The sequence below is a fragment of the Felis catus genome, chromosome E2 (assembly GCF_018350175.1).
Source record: "Felis catus isolate Fca126 chromosome E2, F.catus_Fca126_mat1.0, whole genome shotgun sequence".
Classification (NCBI taxonomy): Eukaryota; Metazoa; Chordata; class Mammalia; order Carnivora; family Felidae; genus Felis; species Felis catus.
In genome coordinates this window covers 1,150,877-1,165,430 of record NC_058382.1, presented here as the reverse complement: position 1 = coordinate 1,165,430, position 14,554 = coordinate 1,150,877, and the positions used below count along the sequence as shown (strand labels likewise).

Here is a 14,554-nt window from a genome sequence, read left to right as displayed (position 1 = left end):
TGCACAGGCTGGGATGACCAAGAAGGTTTATAGACTATGAGGCAAAATGGAAAGTTGATTAGGGCTGAAAATAACACCAAAATCTCATTACATTTTAGTTTCCTATGACATGGACAACAAAATTTATGAACTCTTCCTCCCCTATATTAAATAAAAGTTCAGATTTCGCACAGCTATTCTTAGCATACGTCATACCGTCATCAGGCACAAAGGGAGATCCACAGATCTGATTCTTATTCAATTTGCCTCAGCCAAACCTTCAGGTATTTTCTCAAAAAGGACCCCTCAGACAATGGCAGCTTTTGGATCAAAATACTTCCTGGGAGACAGTAGGTATAAACTTTCCTTCTATTTTCACAGAATGGCCAGATGGATATCGCTCAGCACTTTCCACATCTAATGTGGCTTCCAGGGACAGACACAAGAGACCCCAATCCCCTGTTTTAGGACATCATTTACTGGATTTGCCCAATAGCTTTCCCTACAATGTGTAAATCTCCAACATGTAGCTTAAATTTTCCTGGAATCATATCATATGGGCTCTGTTTGGCCTTACTTCTTTTGCATGATAAGTGTAAGATTGATCGACATTGTTTCATGTTCTCTGTCCTACTCATTTTCAGTGCTCTTAAGAATTTTGTTGTCGTAATTCATCTAGCCATTCTCCCATTGTTGAGCCTTTGGATTGCTTCCAGTTTGGGGCACTTACAACAGTGCTATTATACAAGTTCTTGTCCATGTATGCTAACTCATATAATCACATATCATTCTAGGCTAGAGGTTCTCAAAAGTTTTGGTCTCAGGACACTTTTACACTCTTAAATATTACTGAAAAATTCAAAGAGCTTTTCTTTATCTGAATTCTATCACTTGAGAGTCTTTCTCATTTTAAGGATAAATCCGTCTAGAATCCATATGGAATCCATCTGCAATTGATTACTTTTTATTGTGAAAGTTTTCAAGTAAACAGCAAACAGAATGAATTTTACAAGGGACAGCTGTAAGTCCACTGTGTACGTACGATTTTCTATGCAGGCATTAATCCATCTTAATTTTTAAACATTCAAAGTAAGTTACATGCATCTGCACACTCCCCCCCCCCCAAAGAATCCAGCGTGCATATCATAGAGCTCAATATTTATTCACAGTTTATCCTCTTGATGTAAAATTTAGATACAGTGATGGGGCGCCTGGGTGGCTCAGTCCATTAAGCGTCCAACTTCGGCTCAGGTCATGATCTTGCCCCGAGCCCCACGTCGGGCTCTGCACTGGCAGTGCAGAGCCTGCTTGGGATTCTCTCTCTCTCCTTCTCTGTCTCTGCTCCTTCCCTACTTGTGCCTTCTCTCTCTCTCGAAATAAATAAATAAACTTAAAAAAAAAGTTTCACTTTCTAAAAAAAAAAAATAGATACAATGAAATGCAGAAAAAACAGAATGAAAATTCCTCAAAAAGTTAAAATAGAACCACCCTACAACCCAGCAATTGCACTGCTGGGAATTTATCCAAAGAACACAAAACTGCTGATTTGAAGGGGCACATGCACCTTGATGTTTATTCTCAACAATAGCCAAATTATGGAAAGAGACAGTGGACTCTAACATACGCACTGTATGTTAACTAACTAAAATTTAAGTAAAATAAAATATGCTGCATGGGATGGGCAGCAGATAAAACAACTTGTAACAAAAGATCAGTGAACCTGTAGCTATGGACATTACAGGGAAAGAACCACAAGGAAGGAGAGAGAGAAAAAAAAAAGACTGTAAATGACTTGTAGAAATATATAAATAGACACATTTGGGATGGCAGAAGCAGAGGGGTAAAAAAAACAAAAAACAAAATTAATACAAAAGGGCTGAAACTTTTTTCCAACTTGTTGGAAACTAAGAGCTCGAGAAGTCCCAGTCAGAATAAAAGAATTCCACATCGTAGCTCAGCACGATTAAGCGGCTGACAACTCACGCTTTGAAAACAAAACCTTCTAAATGATGAAGGATCCAACAGAGAAATTTGCTCAACCGCATTCTCTCCTTTAATAGATTTCAGCATTCGCTGTGCGTCTGCCTTGCCGTCCCTTTTTACTCCCCTCCCCCCGTATTTCCCAGGTAATACCTTTCTCGGATATTTTGCCACATCTGTTGGCAATCTCTATTATTAAATGTTAATAGTGTGTGGTTCTGTATACACAATTCACAAGTGTTTTCACAGATAATTTCCTCTCCCCTTGCAGACAGTCACAACTGTCACCTGCAATCACAGGTGAAATGATAATCCCTTCCCAGCAAGGAGACGCGATCGTGGCCTCCCCAACCTTTATCCTGAGGTTCTGTTCCCGAACAGACATCCACTGTCCTGACCACAGATGCCAGCTGGGGAGGTAGCAATTCTTGGCAGATAAGCAACATTCTTAGAAGTATTTTATATCAGGAAATCCAGAAATAACTATTCTCTGTAGAATATTTCTGCTTTCTGGGGTCAGAGAATACACATTTCTTATATATTTAGGAAAGATGTTTGCTGAGAGAACCAGAAGCCGGCCTCCACTCTTGTCCGCTGGCCCTGGCACTGCTCAACACCCCCTCTCTCGTCCTGGCGATACCCTCTTTGTAATCTTCTCTTCCTTTTCCCTGCCCGCACGCCTGGACCCACCAGCTTCGCACCACAGGCAAGTGGGGAGTAGCAACATAAGGAAGGGGACTGCCAGTCACTGAGCAGAGGCCTGGTGCCTGAGTTTCAGGCCGTTGTGTGCATTTCTTATGGTGGCAGAGGATGTTGGGCTGAAGGAAGTCTGTAATAACATGTCTCTGCCTTTCTCTCCTGAGTAGAAGCTGTTCACATGACCCTGCCTTTCAGAGGAATGAAAGTCTCACTTGGTCTCCTGTTTATAGGCATTCAAATCACACATAAAAGTAAAATACTGCTAAAGATCGTGATAAGGAACAATCAGGAAGTTTAAAACACGTCCCTCTCAATTACATTTTTAAATACCTTGCCGTTGTCATTGAAGCCTCCAAATTTCGGCATCAATCTCTCTCTTTCTCTTCCCTCTCCTCTCTCTGCCACTCCCACACTTACCTAGTTTAGGAAATTTCTTTTTCCATAAAAAAATTTTGACCGGAGACCTTGATTGACAGGCAAGTTCATCTACCTGCCCTTGAGAACAGGAGGCACTGAACTGAATCCTCCCTGTGTCTCCACAGAACTCCTGTGATCAGGGGAAACTGAGGCATGGTCGCCTGTGAATCACCACAGTTCTTCAGGGGCTGCAGGCTCAATAACCACAGCTATGTGGTCTCTGTGGCTTAAGGAAACGGGTCATTCCATCCCGGGGCGATTGACCTGCATTTTGTGCTTCACATCCATTTTATGATTTCTCTTCAAAATGAGTCCCAGTCTTTCCCCTTCCCCCTGCTCTTATCTCCAGTTCTGTGATATATTTTTGTTACACCTGAGAGTTCATGTCCATGGACCACAGGGGATGAGTGCTGGTGGGGTCAGCACGTCCCCTGCCCGGCACTGACACTTCCACGGGCCCATGAGCATGGTTATGAGGGGACGGTTTCTTCCCCTGAGCCACAATGCTCATTGTCCTCTATTATAATTACATTGTTGACAATGTAATCGAAACTACTGAAATATGATTGTGAAAGACAATCCTTTTTTCTAAAGTGCCAAATTAAATGCCTTTTAAGCTAAAAATCGTTGGCTGTTAAATGCCATTGAGGTAAAAATGGATGATAAATCTCTACAAGATTAAATATAGAAATCTATGATTAGTCTATACTCAGATTTTCAACATTTTTATTTTTTAAGTATTTTGTATTATTTATTTATTTTTTAAAATGTTTGTGCATTTATTTTTAAGAGAGAGAGAGAGCACAGGGAAGGGGCAGAGAGAGAAAGAGAGAGAATCTCAAGCAGGCTCTGCAATTTGAGCGCAGAGCCTAACGTGGGACTCGAACTCATGAACTGTGAGATTATGATCTGAGCCTAAATCAAGAGTCGAATACTTAACTGACTGAGCCACCCAGGGGCCCCAGATTTTCAACATTATTAAACATTAAGGCTGTTTTGTTTTGTTTTGTTTTGTTTTATATTTTGTATTTTATTTTATTTTAAGTTTATTTATTTTTGTTGAGACAGAGTCAGAAAGAGGGAGAGAGAGAATCCCAAGCAGGCTCTGCTCTGTTAGTGCAGAGCCCAGTGTGGGACTCAAATTCACGAACTCTGAGGTCATGACCTGAGCCAAAACCGAGAGTTGGATGCTTAACCAACTAAGCCACACAGGCACCCCAACATTCAGGTGATTTTAAAGGCCTTCCAATTATTTGGTTATTTGTGGTTTTGTTAATTATACCTTATGGTAGAAAAGGTAAAAATGTAAAACTCCTATTGGAGAAAATTGACTCGTAATAAAACTCAGACAAGTGAATATATGTCATAATTTAAAATAATAGAATATTATTTCGATTTCATTACATTTGTGATCATTTGTGAGACAAATCTTTTATTAACTTCTACTTTTTCATACATTTGGTTGGCATTTTTTCATCATTTATCCAATTGATTAATATCAATACTGAGTTATTAATAATTTTCTAATTATACATGTGTACTTACTATATTTTGGTTTAATTTTAATTTTAGTTAAATTTTTAATTCATTTATATGAAATACAATGGCTTCTGATCTGTGCCATATGTGGTCATGATTCTCCCTATCCAAAAATATTAAAAATATACACATAATTATTTGACTTACAGTATTTGGCATTCTTTAATTTAGGATCTTGTCTTTAAAGCTCTCTGATGTGTGAGGTCAATGTTTACCTCTATTTTACCAACCAAACCTCAAATTTTTTAATTGATATAATAAGTTATCTTCACAAATAATTAAATTTTAGTTGACCTTATGTGTGTTTGTTTATGTGTGTGCATGAGGGTTTATAAATATCCTGCTATGTTTTGTTGAACTAACTATAGATTTCTATATCACTGAAAGGTGCTGCTAATACAATTTATCTTTGTGAGAGAAAATTCTCTGCAGTGCATGATTTAAACGTACTCATTTTTATTGCCCAAATGCCATGAAATTATTAGAATTTAGATTACTGTTTAATGGGTATTGTATAAATAAGATACATGCTTTATGAATCAGATTGTTTACAGTTTTCAGTTTTCTCTCTCAATCTACAGTGAGTCTCTGCTATTTTAGTTTGATATATTTTTTTAAATGTTTATTTACTTTTGAGAGAGAGGGAGAGCGCGAGCAGGGGAGGAGCAGAGAGAGAGAGAGACACATAATCTGAAGCAGGCTCCAGGCTCTGAGCTGTCAGCACAGAACCCCACACGGGGCTCTCCAGCCCTCGGACCACAAGATCATGACCTAAGCCGAAGTCAGACACTTAACCGACTGAGCCACCCAGGCACCCCTGGTTGGTTTTTTATGTATATTTATTTATTTTGAGAGAGAGAGAGAGAGCATGAGCAGGAGAGTGGTGCAGAGAGAGAGAGAGAGAGAGAGAGAGAGAGAGAGAATCCCATGCAGGCTCCACTGTGTCAGGACAGAGCTGACATTGGACTCGATCTCATGAACCATGAGATCATGGCCTGAGCCGAAATCAAGCGTCACATGCCCAACCAACTGAGCCACCCAGGCACTGCAGTTTGATCTTAATATATTAAGAATTTTTACTTTTGTCTCATCATTCCACACAATTCTTTAATTTTAGTGCTACTTTGCAAAGTTGTAATTACTCATATTCACAATAATCTCCATTCTTGTTTTAAAGATAATATTCCTGAGATGCCTGGGTGGCTCAGTCAGTTAAGGATCCAAATATTGGTTTCAGCTCAGGTCATGATCTCGCGGTTTGTGAGTTCAAGCCCCACATTGGGCTCTGCCCTGGCAGCACAGAGCCTGCTTGGGATTTCTCTCTCTCTCTCTCTCTCTCTCTCTCTCTCTCTCTCTCTCTCCCTATGCCCCTCCCCTACTTGTGCTGTCTCTGTCTCTCTCAAAATAAATAAACTTAAAAAAAAGATAATATTCCTGTAGACATGAAATCTGTTGATTTCTGATTTTTTCTAGCGAGTATGTGTATCATAAGCTATGCTATTAAATCTAATAATGTTTTCTATAATTCTATACTTTTTCTGGATTACACAATCATCTCAAATCTTGACATGAACACTTAAAGTTTTCATTTACAGTAACATCATCTCGCAGTTACTCTCATTTCAACATGGAAATATCACAATAAGAAATTAGCAAGTCGGCTTACTGGTAGCTGGCATGCTGGTCTGTCCCCAGTCCACTTGAGAATATCACTATATTTCAACATTCAGTACTGAACTATCTGTGCATTTCTGAGAGAAAGAAATGTTCTTCAAGAGGATCTCTCCTTAAATATTGTTAAATTTACTATTTTCTTATTTTCTTTTGTATTTATGCATTTTTATCATTGACTAAAGATGCTTTTATTTGATGTAACACACTGGCCATCCTTAGATCTCCTCCAAAGCAGAGCAGTTTTGTGTGCCACACAGAGAGTTTTCTTTTTTTCTTTTTTTAATGTTTATTTATTTTGAGAGAGAGAGAAAGTGTCAGAGGGGGAGGGGCAGAGAGAAAGGGAGAGAGAGAGACTCCCAAGCAGGTTCTGTGCTCTGAGCGCAAAGCCTGACGCAGGGCTCGATCTCCCAAACCGTGAGGTCATGACCTGAGCCAAAATCAAGAGTCGGTGCTTAACTGACTGAGCCACCCAGGCGCCCCCAGAGTTTCATTAAGGTAGACTTTCCACATTTCAATATTGGGACATTTTTTGTAACAAGACAGATTCTTCTCTTATTTTGGAAGATGTGGTTATCTAAAAAACATATCTGAATAACTGGCTGAGCTTAGAAGGGCCTGTAAATTAGGCGGGAGTTACTGTCTCCAGATGGCACAGTGCCCATGTCTCTGTATTTCTGAATATGGAACTCACTTGAATCTGTGACTCCAAAATTTAATAAAACACTTACAAATATTTTCAGAATAAAATACTGGAACAAGAAAAACAATGAATTAAAATGTACTGTCTTAGAATGAAACATGAGTGGGAAAAATTCATGAAATTATTGTTGGCAGGAAAAATTTATGAAAGCTGCTTTATATAGCTGTTTTATGGTGCAAAATGTCTCTTATACTCAAGAAGAGAAGAGTGTAACAAACCCCATAAAAGAATCATGAGGCTCAAAAATGAAATATTGACTCATAGCCTTCCCATTTAATCTATATCTCACCCATGTTCCTCTGATGGATTATGGAAAATCCCAGGCATGTCATTATACACAATAATAAATAATTATTAATATATCTTTAAAACATGGAATTCATTCCTGAGCAGAATATGTATATGATTTTAACACCTGCAAAAATAACAATAACATCAAATACACAGTCACATTTCACACTTTCCCAATTTTGTCAAAAGAAATATGTTTTAAAGATTTAGACCATTCGAATCAGGATTTCAACTTTGTCCCTGAATGGCATTTACCTGTTTTGTCTTTTAGGCCTCTCTTAATTAATATCTCTCCCTCTTTTATTTTCCTTACTTTTTCATTTTTATGAAGAATATGGATCATCTGTTTAGAATAATTTGCATCATTCTAGCTAATTGTGCCAATTTGATTTTGTCTAACATATTTTCTTAAATTGCCAATAAATGCATAATGAGCTCTAGAGGATAATCAAATTCAGGTTCAGCTTTGCCTCAAGGATACTTGCAGGGCGGTGCAGTGTCCTCATTGTCCACAACTGGGTGCCATTATGACAAGCTGTAACCCCTTCTGTGACGTAAGGATTGATTAACATGTCCATGTGTATAAGCAACTGTCAATATCAATTTCCCACCAGCCTGGCATCCATTGGCTTCAGCTGCTATCTGGTGATCATTCCGCAGATCTATTACCATATTAGTAGAAGGAAAATGTTAATATCCTATTACTACTTCTGCATTTTCATTTATTTTTTTAAGTTTTTATTCAAACTCCAGTTATTATACAATGTAATATTAGTTTCAGGTGTACAATACAGTGATTCAACACTTCCTATAACACCCGGTGCTCATCACAGTAAGTGCACTCCTTAATCATTTTCATTTAGAATTCTCCACAAAGAATTTTTCCTCATCCTCTCTTTGATTACCCTGGGACAATTCGTACTGAAAGGATAGGAGAAATGATTCGTATTTCCCCTCCCTTTTTTTCCGGCTCACCGAATAACTAGTCAGTTCTTTAACTTTCCCAAAGCTTAACCACTGTGGCTTTCTATCATTGGAAGTAGGTGGATATTTAAAATACTTGCTGTGTTTAAATCTTGTCCAGGTACTTTTCTTCAATGCTTAATGTGTGGGATTTGCTTAATTTGTGTGGAGTGGGATTCTTTTCAAGTTGAATCCCGTGTCATCCTCACCTTAACGTGACTCTGGTCATATGAGAGAATTTCCTTATGTCCTGGTTAAACAGATGTTCCATCTCAAACAGTTCCTGCCCTAAATCTGGAATTGGCAATTTTTAAATAGACACTAATCTTTTAGTGAGGAACTGCATTTGGAGAACATAGCTTAAGTAACTGGGATGCTAATTACTCAGGAAAGATTACTCTACTCATCTGTAGATCTGTTTAATGAAAAGAGAATATCCAAACATGGTTTGAATCAAATATCGGGCCACTTAATGTTTACTCTTCCAAACAAATTTAAAATTACATACTTTTTACCTAAATTACTTTCCTTTTAATTTATTTTCCCTCTTTGATCAAAGCATCAGTTCTTTCTTAAATAATATGCTTACTTATTAATATAAATATGAATATCAATATTTTATTAAAATATGATTATGAGGGGCACCTGGATGGCTCAATCAATTGAGTGTCTGACTTCGGCTCAGGTCATGATCTCGTCGTTCATGAGTTCAAGCCCCACATAGGGCATGCTGTTGTCAGCTCAGAGCCTGCTTTGGATCCTTTGTCCCCCTCTCTCTCTGCACCCCCCCCCCACCAAAGTAAATAAATAAACTTAAAAAAATTGTTTTTAATGTTTATTTATTTTTGAGAGAGAAAGACAGAGCATGAGCGGGGGAGGGGCAGAGAGAAGGGAGACACAGAATCTGAAGCAGGCTCCAGGCTCTGAGCTGTCAGCACAGAGCCCGAGGCGGGGCTTGAACTCACAAACTGTGAGATCATGACCTGAGCCAAAGCTGGTCGCTTAATGGACTGAGCCACCCAGGCGCCCCAATAAACTTTTTTTAAAGTGTACTTTTTAATGTACTTGAAGTATTAATATTTTGTTCAGATGGATTATAAATTTATTACATGGTCTGCTTTATGTATCTTGTCTCACATTTGTCATTGAATTTGATTGTTTCAATTTCATTTTGATATAATATGTAAAAGTATTTGTATTTGTCCAAAAGTCAAACCTATAACTAAATTCAGTTATGTCTAGTTTTGATTTATGCCCCTTCATACTATTTCATCTCTGCCCCTCTATATCATCATTCTTTTGTTTCTAATTCATTCTTTAAGTTTTAATGCAGTTGTATAAATAATGTGTATATACTTATTTATATTCTTATTCCTTCACAGTCATCAAAATAATTGTAGAATACTAAAAACCCTCTAGCCCACCTGCCCTTTTTTCCTTACAAATATGTCCTGCAGGTAACTTCAGACATGGTGGAAATAATCTTCATTTGATTTACGGCTCTAAGGAAATATATTGTATGAATGGTTCATTTATTCAAACAGCCTCCTTTATAGGGACATTTAAATTGATTCTACTATAAACCTTAACCACCACACCCATAAGCACATATTCTTAAAATCCATTTAAAGTAAGAAAATGTATTACTGAAAGAGGGGAAATGTGTGTGTTACATAGTAAAACAGTAGATACAGCTGAGCAGAAACATGTTTGTTGTTGTTGTTGTTGTTATTGTTTTATCTTTATCCATTCATTTCTGTCTCAAATTAAAATCAGTATCTTCTGGATATGAAGGTGCTGGACATGCCAACTTGGAGATGGGAATTATCTTCCTCAGACTGGAGCTGGGATGCTGGGAATTTCTGCCCTCCCTTGCCTTTATAACTTCACTTTGCTCACTGGATACAAGTTGAGACCACAGCTCAGATTGTCGACCAACTAGTCTTAGCCAACAAGACTAAGAGCCAAAGACTGACTCTTTTCTCCAGAAGGATCTCACAGACAATGGCAGCTTTTGGATTGAAATATTTCCTGGATGATGCTGGATGTAAACCTGTGTTCTATTTACAGAGTGTCCAGAGGGGTTTCTCTCAGAATGACCCGCCTTCTGAGTGGCTTTTATTGTCTTTCTTCCATTTTGACTTTAATTGTGAATCGAAAGCAGTGGCTGGTGGACACCTCTGTGCCGACAGCTTTATGTTTCCCAGCATTCAGCCCCTTTGTGCTCATTAGCAGTGACACCCATGTCTCTCTGTTCTTCTTTGACTTCTGCACCAGAAATTTTTTTCCTAATCCAGTTAAACTCTTCTGTTCTGACTTCTGCAAGTGGATCGATTATATCTATCTATATCTATATCTATATCTATATCTATATCTATATCTATATCTATATAATTAGGTGATTATCAGGTACATTGTATTCTTCTAGAATCAATGATATAATGGTGAACAAGAACAACTTGTTAACTAAGCAAAGCAAGCCTCAGGTTTATGCACAAAGTATGACAACTTGTAGGAATACATAGGAATGCATAGGCACACAGAGGGGTGTATCCATGTGCAAACAAAATTCTAAAAGGATACCATCCTGCAAACATTGCGTTTCTCCAGGAGGTAGAATTATCATAGACTTTCCACTTTTATTTTATAAATGTACATACAGTAGTGCTCCTTAATAAACAATAGTTAATTTTTTATTTTATGCATTAATAATGTAAATGTGTATTGGGGGAAATGTGCATGTATAAAAGTTTTATGTTTTGTAGATAAAAGTGTTTCTCATTGAGTTGGGCACAAGCACTGACTAACAGGAAGAAGGGACCACGGACCAGAGGCCCAGAGCCCACTAGGATCACCGGCTTCAGAGCTGCCCAGTACCCTTCCTCTATTTTCTCTGTCCTGGTCGTGTGTGTCTTTTTGTTTTTTGTCCCTGACCCAAGCCAGTGAAGCTCACAAAAATGACCTTCCCACCTCAGGCTGCAGGCATGTAAAGAGCAGTAAGATAATGTTTCCTCGCTTCCAGCTACCAGCGATGATCACTAGAGTTGCCTTCATAAAGTCTGAAATAACGTGGAAACACTTCAGGGATCGGTAACCTGACCTTAAAGTGCAGTTCACACTCCCAGGAATTGGCCTGCCACTGTTAAGAAGAAATGAAGTCGCTCCTCAACCTTAGAAGTATAGGGGGGTGTCACTTCCCAGAGGCCTCGCGACGCTGCTTGACCCTTTCTCCGAGACTTTCTGGGGTTCGGCAACCCCTCCCGTTGGGACTACATTACCCTGAAAACTCTGCTTTGAACGGCAGGGGCAATCGCCCAATGAGAGTCCAGAAAAGGGACACTTCCGGCAGGGCGTATCGCCTTGAGGCGGGGCTTCCGCCTTTTCCGTGGCGGTCGTTTTAGCGGTTCTGGGGTCTCCGGGCTCGGTCGGAAGGTGCGGAACACCGGCTTGGGACCCAGGCGACCGACACAGGAGGCACGAAGCGGGGGCTTCGTCCCCGCTGTACGGAGGCTGGTCTGGGGTCGGGGACTTCGCTGCCTGCGAGCCCGGCCTGGACACTGCGGAGCCCGTGACCGTCCGGGTCGCTCAGCTGTCATCTCTTCACTTCGCCCACAGAGTCCGATGGCGGCGGCCGCGCGCAGGGACCCGGCTGAGGTAAACGCGCGGCCCCCGGACCCTCCCCGCCCCCCCCAACCCAGACCCTCGAGGCCCGAGCGCGGGGCTCCTGCTCGCGTCCCTGCGGCCCGGGGCCCCGTGTCCGGGCGGGGGAGGCGCTCGCGGGCGGGGGCGCCGTGTCTGAGCGCCGGCGTGACGGGGTGCGGGAGCGGGCTGCCGGGGAAGGGCTGCAGGGGGTTTGAACGGAAACACCCGGAAACCTGGGGTCCATCCTGCTGCCGCAGGAGACGGTTTGGGTTGAGGGGCGGCCTGTGGGGTTGAAGCTCCTTTCCTAGAGCCCTGAGAGCAATGGAGAATCGCGAGGAAAAGAGAGACGTGGGTTCGAGATGTTCTCCAACGTCTGCTCGGTAGAACGGATTGTAGGGGGCGAGGAGGGCACTGAGGCAGAGGGAGGTCTTTTTCCGAGGACACACAGCCGGCGAGAGCCGGCCCAGAAGCCGACCAGTCAGCCCGGGATAGAAAGCCCCCCCTGGAAAATCGCCAGGGTTCCGTCCCTCAAAGACTCGCCTCTTCCCACAGGTTTCCGTGGTTGCAGAAGTGCTTTGGGAGCCTCCACAGGTAAGTGCAGGTGTATCAGTCCCTCACTGGCCCTGCCGCACATTTGGTCCAGATCTGTGGTGTCCTGTGACTCTTCACCTGCCATTCCCCCAGCCCTTGGGTTGGGGACCCTGAAGAATTCTAGCTCAGGGTGGCGCCTAGGCCGGGGTTTATATGGTGAGATTCCCATACGGGGCCATCCAAGGAAAGAGATGCGGAAGCTCATTATGAAACAGGTGTCATGATGTGGAACTGCTTGGAGGTGAGGCTCGGGGAATTAGGCTCCTCCTTTCTTTCTGGTGAGAGCCAAGCGTGGCAGGCCGCCAGACAAGCTTGGAATGACTGCCTGCGAAGTTAGACATCTATCTGGAGGAGATGGAAGGTATGGCGTCTAATCTAGGTCTTAACACACTCCAGCTGGCTGCAGAGTGGGGCGCAGAGTGAACACAGCGATTAGTGGGAGTATAAGGAAGAAGCAGACAGCAGTGATCCCAGAGTCTGGTATCTCGTCTCATTGTGGATCTTGGGAGGAGGGTGAACCTGGGATAAATGTGTTGGGATGGAGATTACGGGTCTGCAGGAGTGAGGCCGTTTGTGGTTCATCTGTCTCTATCTTGGCAGGGAAGTGTTACTTTTGAGGACGTGGCCCTATATTTCTCCTGGGAGGAGTGGGATCTCCTGGATGAGGATCAGAGATGCCTGTACCACGATGTGATGCTGGAGAACTTTGCGCTCACATCCTCACTAGGTAAGGCCCTCACACCCACCCCTGTGCCGTAGGCGGGGCCCTGCCTTTCTCCCTTCCAAGCGCATCTTGGTCTCGCATCTGAACGATGGGTACTGGGCCTTCCCAATTCCCTGGCTGGGTGCTGTGGTTACTAGAGCTGGACTGAGGGCATACCCATTTCTCTTCCTTTATTGCCCCAATACCTGCTGCTTTAAACCCTCACAGGGAAGGATTCAGGATCAGTAGTTTTGATGGTAGCCTCATGGATCTTCCCCACTGAATGGTCTAGAATGGTCTTGGCCTCCTTGTGGAAAATCGGTTGACTATATGTGCAAGAGTTTATTTCTGGAGTGTTTATTCCATTGGACTGTGTTTGTCTTTATGCCAGTATCACACTGTTTTGACTACTGTAGCTGTGCAGTAAAATTTTAATTAAGAAGTATGACTCTGCCAGCTTTAGTCTTTTTTAAGATTGTTTTGGCTGTTTGGTGTCCTTGAGATTTTTTTTTTCTTTTTTGTTTATTTTGAAAAGTTTTTATTTATTTGAGAGAGAGTTAGGGTGTGAGTGGGGGAGGGGCAGAGAGAGGGGGAGAGAGAATCCCAAGTAAGTTCCGTGCTGTCAGCACAGAGTCCTGTGCCGGGCTCAAAGTCACAAACCGTGAGATCATGACCTGAGCTGAAATCAAGAGTCAGAAACTTAACTGAGCCACCCAGGCATCGCTCCATGTGAATTTTTCCATTACTACAAAAAAAATTGGAATTTTGATAGGGATTGCATTGACTCTGTAGATGGTTTTGAGTAGTATTTGACATCTTAACAGTATTAAGTCTTTAATCCATAAATATGGATGTATTCCCATTTATTAATATTTTCTTTAATTTCTTTTACCAGTGTTTTGTACTTTATTGTGTTCAAATTTTTTACTTCCTTGGTTTAGTTAATTTCTAAGTATGTTATTCTTTTGATACTATTATAAGTGGAATTGTTTTCTTAGTATCCTTTTTAGACTGTTTATTGTTAGTATATAGAAATACAGCTGGATTTTTTTATGTTCTATTTGTGTCCTGTTGTTTTGTTGAATTCATTTATTCTGAACATTTTTTAAACCTTTAGGCCTAGTTTTCTGTGTATAATGTACTCATAAGCAAAGATAATTTTACTTCTTCCTTTCCTTTTGGATGACTTTCCTCTTTTTTTTCCCCTTCTGTCTAGAACTTCCAATACCATTTTGTATAATTTTCTTCTTCCTGATCTTGGAGGAAAAGCGTTCACCATATTAGCCATGGGTTTTAATCTTTTTCTTTTATTATGGTAAGGTAGTTTTCTTCTGTTCTTAGTTTGCTGACTGTTTGCATTGTCAAAGGGTGTTAAA

The 14,554-nt window shown here is 41.0% G+C and overlaps 1 protein-coding gene and 2 pseudogenes across 2 annotated transcripts in view; all 3 read left to right on the top strand.

Annotated features, from left to right (window-relative positions):
* On the top strand, window positions 206–520 carry FELCATV1R-PS4 (vomeronasal 1 receptor felCatV1R-ps4 pseudogene; annotated as a pseudogene).
* Window positions 9,342–14,554, top strand: part of LOC101093223 (zinc finger protein 211) — a 31,417-nt gene continuing 26,204 nt past the window's right edge. The window contains exons 1-3 of one of the 2 annotated variants that reach the window (XM_023244874.2): window positions 9,342–11,896; window positions 12,437–12,475; window positions 13,076–13,202. In XM_023244874.2, coding sequence (XP_023100642.1) covers window positions 11,864–11,896; window positions 12,437–12,475; window positions 13,076–13,202 — 199 coding nt within the window. In that variant the 5' untranslated portion in view covers window positions 9,342–11,863. The remainder of the gene's footprint in view (window positions 11,897–12,436; window positions 12,476–13,075; window positions 13,203–14,554) is intronic. The other variant, XM_023244873.2, reaches the window with a different exon arrangement.
* On the top strand, window positions 10,035–10,612 carry FELCATV1R-PS16 (vomeronasal 1 receptor felCatV1R-ps16 pseudogene; annotated as a pseudogene).